The sequence below is a fragment of the Hippocampus guttulatus genome, chromosome 21 (genome assembly GCF_054856545.1).
Source record: "Hippocampus guttulatus isolate MCC_2025c chromosome 21, RoL_Hgut_1.0, whole genome shotgun sequence".
NCBI classification, from domain to species: Eukaryota; Metazoa; Chordata; class Actinopteri; order Syngnathiformes; family Syngnathidae; genus Hippocampus; species Hippocampus guttulatus.
In genome coordinates, this window is record NC_141281.1 from 12,507,843 (window position 1) to 12,515,766 (window position 7,924).

General features: G+C 45.1%; 1 protein-coding gene across 1 annotated transcript; it reads left to right on the forward strand.

Annotated features, from left to right (window-relative positions):
• Positions 1-102: 102 nt before the first annotated feature.
• bdh1 (3-hydroxybutyrate dehydrogenase, type 1) lies at positions 103-3,272 on the forward strand. Its single transcript, XM_086102459.1, has 5 exons — positions 103-472; positions 1,132-1,242; positions 1,406-1,547; positions 1,631-1,783; positions 2,601-3,272. Exons 1-5 carry the CDS (start codon positions 260-262, stop codon positions 3,062-3,064), a joined length of 1,083 nt encoding a protein of 360 aa, XP_085958585.1. The 5' UTR covers positions 103-259; the 3' UTR covers positions 3,065-3,272.
• The last annotated feature ends 4,652 nt before the right edge of the window (positions 3,273-7,924 follow it).

The window sequence follows — 7,924 nt, forward strand, 5'->3', positions numbered from 1 at the left end:
GTTTCAAATTAGCACTGCCCGAAGACATGAAATTGAACCTGACACGAAGGGAGATGGTTCACTCCAATGTACTTCCGGTTTCGCTGACTATAGCTTCTCGAATTTTCGCTCATTGATCTCATTGCCTGTATTGACACCTCATAAGCAACAAATGAGTGAATAAAACCGTTATTCTATATCGGGAGTCGAATATGTCTGTCTCACTCAGGTTGTCGTCCGAGAGGCGTGTCCCGGAACGTAAAGGCAGCATTCGGCCAAGATGGCGCCGCTTTCCGCGTTCCGAGTGTGCCTTCTCGTCTCTTTCTCCGCATTCGTGACCGTGTCACTGGGCTTCGGCCTGCCGGCTCTGTTGAACGCCGCCATGGGGCTCCTGGGAGTGCCGGAGGCGAACGCGAGCGAGTGCGTGGTGGTGTGCTATTTGCTCTTCGCCCTGTATGTCGCGACACCTCGGATCCCCAGAGGGCTGGTGGAGGTAACTAGTGCGGCCGTGAACGCATCACCAGCAACATTATCTGGATACGGAGTTTTTAAAAGCAGCGCGGGTTCGCCAACTAAACAAAATGCATTTATGGGGGGGAGAAGAAGTCATTTTTCCGCAACAAAGTTTTACTATGGTATTGAAATCAACGTTGAACAAGTGAACAAATAAGTCCTATTTTATCAGGTGAATTTATTTCTCGTGATATTACTGCATTTACTCTGTAGTCAACATCTTTATCTCTGAATAAAAACATAAATAAAATAAAATAGCCATAGTTTTTCTCGGTGGAACCTATTTTCTGCCGATAACGCACCTATTTGCAGCTCTGGTTGTTTTTTTTTTTTTTTTGCTCCAGCAGTACCACCCTAAAATGGTGCCAAGGCCTTGGCTAACATGAAAGTAGGAATGAATTGATGTCAAGAAAGTTTGTCGATGTTACAATTATAAAAAAAAAAAGAATACTGTATATCGAATAGGAAGGACTGATTGGTTTATTTTGTTTTACTGGCACACCATATGCACTTATTATCTTACGGACCCCCAAGCTGCGGCTCAAAGACCCCTGGTTCCGGGGAATCCAGTTTGAGACTCGGCGCCTCAATCGATAGAGTACATCGGCACTCCTTACATTGGTATTTTGTTTTGTGCAGGCGACGGGCAAAGCGGTGTTCATTACAGGTTGTGACAACGACTTTGGTCTGGCTCTGGCCCAACATCTGCACAAACTTGGCTTCAGCGTCTTTGCGGGATGCCTGCTTAAGGTGAGTGTGGCAATCAATGGCATAAAGTTTAGGGAAATGCATTTGAAAGACAGTATCGCGGCTCCGCAGTTGACAACACGCGTTGATTTGTGGCAAAGTGGAGCAGTAACCGCGTCGTGTTTTGACATGACGAGCTACAAAATGGAGAATAGTTTCTTTGCAGGATAAAGGCGGAGAGGGTGCCAAGGTGCTGGAGGAGTTCCGCTCCGAGCGCATGAAGGTGGTCCAGCTGGACGTGCGCAGCGAAGACCAGGTGAACGGCGCCGCCCGGTTCGTCCGAGACAACCTGGAGGACTCGCAGAGAGGTTAGAACAATCCCGAGTCGATGGACATCTTTGCTCGTTCTTGTAACTTTTTTTTTTTTTGGTGTCCGGGATCCACCACCGAGGTCTGTGGGCGCTGGTCAACAACGCTGACGTCTCCACGTTCGGAGGAGTGGAGTTCACCTCCGTGGAAGCCTACAAAGAAGTTTCTGAGGTCAACCTGTGGGGCACCATCCGGGTCACCAAAGCGCTTCTGCCGCTCATTCGCCGGGCCAAGGGTGGGGGCAACAAAATTCATTTTTCATCACAGCTCTGACCTCTGCGTGGAAGAGGCTTTCGATCGACGGGCCCACTGGCTAAATTAGCGCAGAGTCACCGCAAATGATGAGGTTGTGACAATTTGCTTTCGGGCGGTTTGGAAAATATACACATCACGTTGGGATTGTTCTTTGTGCTTCGCTGCCGCAAAGACGCCAACGGATGACTTAATTGTGACGCTGCGGGCCACATTCTTGGCTGGAGTAATTCTCTCAAGACGAGGCTTAGCTTTGGACCACGAGACTTTACTATTGTATTTGATCCGGAACAATGTTGACCGTCTACGTGTTTACGGGGGGGGGGGGGGGGGGGGGCTTTTTGGATTGGCTGCACGGACTTAAAAAGTTTTGAGGTGACCGGTGGCAGGCAACGAAGCGCCATACTTTTTGTTTTTCCATTAGATTGTTTTATCCCGAGAAGTGTTTTTCATACAAATATTTCCTGTGACCGTATTGGGTTCTCAGCTGGCGATCCTGTTCCAGATGACTCACATTTCACTCTTGAGCCAAGTTCACGTCAATTGAGCAATGGAACTGTTTTCACGTGGCATCCAAAAGAGGTTTAGGGTGGACTTTGGTTCGTTATGGCGATGACCTAACGCAATCCACTCCAGCTCTTAGCCTCACTCGGGTCACGGATGCGCTAGAGCCTATTCCAGGTGACTTTGGCCAATACAGGAAATATTTGTGAGAATTAAGCTATCATCCACAAAAGAGTCTACAAGATGTCCTTCCGGTGCCACGTCATTTCTTGTTCATTGTTGCGTTTCTCTCGCAGGTCGCGTGGTAAATGTTTCCGGCTTGTACGGCCGGATGGGCAATATTGCTCAGTCGCCCGTCTGCGTGTCCAAGTACGGCTTGGAAGCGTTTTCCGACTGCCTGCGCTACGAGATGAAGTCATGGGGCGTCAAGGTGTCCGTCATCGAGCCGGGGAATTTCGCCGCCGCGGGCAGCCTGAGCCGCGAAGTCTTGGCCGGCACGGCCAACAAATTGTGGGGCGAGGCCTCGCGGGACGTCCGGGAGGATTACGGGAAAGGACGCTTTGATCAGACCATGACACTGATTCGCTCACAGTGCAACGGCGGACACAAAGATGCGAGTCCCACGCTGGACGACATCGCCGACGCCATTACGTCCAAGCGTCCGTACGCCAGGTACAACACCATGGAGCCGTACTGGTGGATCCGAGTGCAGCTGATGACGCACCTGCCTGCCGCATTGTCCGATTTGCTGTACTTCTAAATGGTGACATTCCAGCTCAACGCGATTCCTCAGAACTTGAAGCCTTTCACTGATTAAGCCTTACATTTCAATCTTTTTTAAAAAGTAAACTCTTGCACTTTGTCGGAGCCACAGATGTGACATGGGAGGAGAAAAAAAATTACAGTACGATGTAATCACAGTGATAGGTTCTAAATACTTCGGTCATTAAAATACGGTGGTACCTTGACATATGAGTTGAATTTGTTCCTCTGACCAAGCTTGTAACTCGGTTCACCCGTAGACCATATCAGTTTTTCATTTTGAAGTTCATTAAAATGCCATTAATCCATTCCAGCCTAGCCAAACACCCTTTTTTGTCATGTTTTGTTGAGACACCCGCGATAAAAGTGTTACATGCACACAAAATACTCATTTGTGCTCTTAAAATAATTCTCATTACCAACTTGAACGTCTGGGTAAGCAACTGGAGCAGCTCTTGATAGAAACTACAATATGTGATGCCCTTAAAGTTTCCGTTCTCCCCAATAGTCTAGAATGACAAGCTTTTCATAATGCTTTTGTAGCTCCAAAATAAAAATAAATCATCCTTGTCCATCATTTTGTAGAGAAGGTGTGCCAAGTTTGCTTACTTAACTGTCCAGTCTGAGCCACAGCTACTCTATGGACACATATTAGTTTTTATTTTTGTTGGGGGGTTTTTTTTTGTTGTTTTTTTACAAATAAATCTGGGGCTCCATATGTTGACTGTACAGTTGACGAAATCAAACTTTTTAGTTTTCTGTACCATCAAAACGTTTTACTTGTCGGTAAAAACTGTTGGATGGAGAAAAAACATGAGTCATTTTTCATTTAAAAATTTATGAGTCATTTATTTTCTCCATCCAACTGTTTTTACGCATACTTTCATTCACTCATTCACGAAAACGTCATATGAGGTCCCGAATAGCAAAAAGGTTACCAAACTTGAATTACATGAAGCAAAATACAGGTATAGTAGATTCAGGTTTTCGGTTTAGCCGTAACATTAACTGCCACAAGATGGCGAGGTAGCATATAACATGAAATCTTACGCACAATGAAAGCTTTGGAAAGTACAGTAAGGTCGAAGAAAACAAGACACGTTTTAATTACATTTGAAAAAATATTCTGAGCGTATGATACCACCAGGTTTGCCATAATGACTACCGTATTTAGTTTTACACAACATAGAACAGGAAAAGTGCCACAATAGTGTTGCTTTACAACTTACCGTTTGCCATTCGTTTCACGGATATAACCTAGAAGTCATTTTCATACAATAAAACTGATTTTCCTCTGTTTGACCGCATTCGGAATTACGTACGTATCCGGGGTGCATCGTCAAAGTTGGAATGGAGCTCCGTTGTTAACAGAGGACCCCTTTTACAACTGTACAGGTTGTCTGAATACAACCATATGCTGTCCTGAATTTTGTAACTAGCAACAAATCCATTGAAAAGTAGAAAATAAACGGATACGTGTAAACCAGCCAATGTCCACTAGAGTTCACTCTTCCACAATCATTTGTTGACACAAGGCCAGGTCCAATGGTTATCGCTCAAGTGAAACGCAAACGCTCAACCCTTAGCACGAGAATATTTCCACCAAGGGGGCCAAAAGTAACACAGCAGGCATAAATATTCTGGCAAATTAATTAAGTGCTCTTCTACACTGGCCGTGAATGACGCCATCGCTAGTTTAGAGGGCTTCATGTGCTGCTGTGCTGTCTAATGTTCTGAAAAGTTGAGAAGAATTGGGACAAAAGTGGCTGTATTTAGATTGTATACGCTTGGTGGTTGGACACGTCAAAACCCCACCGATTCAATTTATGCGCCAATAGCTTGCCATTCGGCCATAATAGTTTTATATTTTATTCCTCGTTCATTTCCGGGGTCGCCATGTTTTCAACATCGCCGCCCAACGTTTGTTTGAAAACTACGATAAAGTTCCAACCGTGCACCAATTGGGTAGAATACTGGCGAGCCGGACCAATCAGTGTTCTCAAAGGTGATAGAGCCGGAAACTGTGAACGTGGTTTACATGTTACAGAAAGGAAACCATAACATGAGTTAGCAACGGCTACGTCTCAAAGAAATTAGGTTTTTGTGTGTGTTCTGTAGCATCTATGCTAAGGAGAGAAATAAATGGTCAGTTTGCGTTCACTGTCTCGACCGGCTAACGGAAGTAACCCCTCCTCCCCAAACGTATTGTTCCGATTGGTCCCTGCTCGTGTGAGTGACATCATGTTTGTCCAATCCACTTTGAAGGCTCTTTCCGTTTACCGTAACAAATTAATTAAAATTGTGTTGACTTTAAGCCAAAAAGGGAGCTTTGGAGGAAATACTCATCATTATATTATATAATAATTATTATATGGCATACGCTTCGAAACATGGACAGCAGATGATTGAAACTATGCTCGTATATTTGAGTCTTTGCACATTAAAACACAATTTCATGACTTTATTTTGTCGTTTATTACGTTTTTGAAATAGTAATAATTTCTTCTAAATTATAACACCTGAAGACGCTCTCCCCTCCGTTAAAACAGCATAAAGAGCATGTCAAAACATTTTCACAGCACTGCTTTTTTTACCATTCCACATCGGCGTAGATCTGCTTGCTTCAGATTTGCGCACACGAAGAGCCGGGTGGGGGCTGTCTGCTTACATTTCTATGTAAGCAGCCCTCAGTAAGCACCAACATTAGGAAACGGGTCATTTGTATATTTGTCTCAAGTGGTTTCCGACGTATTTGAAGCAGATTTTTGTTCTCTCCACTGCCCATGCGGGCCCCATTGGTGCAGAGACAAAAGCTACAGCCGTTATATACAAATCTAAAAAGCAGCGAGAGTCTGCTTCATTCTTGTATTTCAATACCAACATTTACATGTGACTTTTACAAATCTACTGTAGGTGGCTACACAGAAAAAAAAAATGAATGAAACAAACGTTCAAACAAACGTGACACTTGACTTGCTTCCGTACTTCTCCATGCATGATTTCTCTCAACTGTACATGTAGGCATTCACTTATGGTTGCTATCTAAGGACACTTGAAAACTAGACACAAAGGGCATTTTATGGATCTGGGTGGGGAGGGGGGATGGGGAGAAAAGGATCAAAAAATAAATAAAAATGTTTTTAAAAATTCAGTCGACGACGAACACCCGATAACTCATATGCAACAACACGGACTGATTTAAAGCTGAGGTGGAGAACCTTTATAAAACCCTTCAAGGAGCAAATTATTGATATATCGGGAGAAAATAACCGAGGTACATTTTTAAGGTGAGTGGGTTTATATGTTTGGAAAATTGCATGTCCAGCCTTATGAAATACTCTTTGTTTGGATGGCTGACCGAAAGGTCTAGCTCCAGTTGCCCGTATATGACCCCGGGGCCGTAGGTTCAACACCACCGCTTTAAAAACAAACGCCACGCACCATGGCAAGTAAACAAGGTAGATTAGCCAAAATAAACAAATAAAATGACACTTTGGTTGACAAAAAGCTGTAAAGGCACGTGAATTTAAAAAAAAAAAAAAAATCTCCCAAATCCTCCATTGCATTAGTCGCTTTACGTCACAGGTTGGACACAAGAGGGGAAGTTTCACAAGACTCTGAAGTGTCACAACAACAACGTAAGAGCCAATAATAAGAATAATACGCAATGTAACATGAATCCTGTGAGGAACTTGAATTTTTTTTTTTTGTGTGTAGAGCGAAAACAGCGTTTACTGGACAAAAACCTTGCGGTTGATTCATCCCAGAACGTGAACCAGCTCACATTATAAATCTAAAAGCCGGAATGGCCTCCCCTCTTTAGCGAGTCATCGCTTAGCTCGACGCACACCTGGAGAGCGTGGAAATTCTATCCCCGTTCCCCACCCAAACCAGGACGAGGTACATAATTCCAGATGCGCTACTACACGGGACTCCATTCCCCGCCCCCATCTGAAATCCCTCTTCCTCCCTCGCGTTCCAGATGGACAAATCATCATCCGAGAAAACACGGATGCGCAGCGCTCAATCTGGATTACGACAAGACACTTTCTATCCGACAAAGCGACAAATAACATGTCTCCGCCAGATGGAATCTCGCACTTCCAAAGCACAACCGGCACATTGCCACCGATAAAGACCTCCCCCCTCGTCCGTTCCCTTCGGCCATGCTAATTGAGCACAGTGACATCATCTTTTGGACTCGGTTTACCCCGCGGCTCTGCCGAGAAGGCAGGTGTTTTGAAGACCCCCCCCGCCCCCCCAAGGCCTTCCCAGCAGGCCCACTTCCTCAAGTTAAAGCGTCCGACGATCGATTCTTTTTCACATGACCTCCTAACACCTGCAATGAATACCAGGTTGGACATGCTATGTTTCGCGTAGCATCCATGTGAACAAGGGCGGGGAACCGAAAGGGCCTTACTAAAAAGGGAGCCGTATGGTAGAATATTGAGTTTTAATGGCTGGTATACTGTTGGATGTCTGGCGTGTGGAGCTAATTTACACAAGAGAAGAGTTTCTTCACCAATGACATCACCTGCTTGGGTGGGAGAAGATCCAGAGCCCCTTTTCGAGCAATGGCCTGAAACACCATGCGGAGGCATTATCATGTATGAGCCAAAGCCAAAATGTAAGCAGAGTTGCATTGAGATTTGTGAACTGTTGGTGTGTGTGGGTGTGGGGGGGGGGGGGGGGCTGACACAAAACATGTCTCCTCTAAAGCATGAAATAAATACAACGGAAAGGCCTCAAAAATTCTGGACACATGTGACTGAAACATTTCTGGACTTTCAACAGTTCCTCTGAAGGTCTGACAATTGGGGGGGGGGGGGGGGGGGGGGGGAAATACAGGTACCCCCCC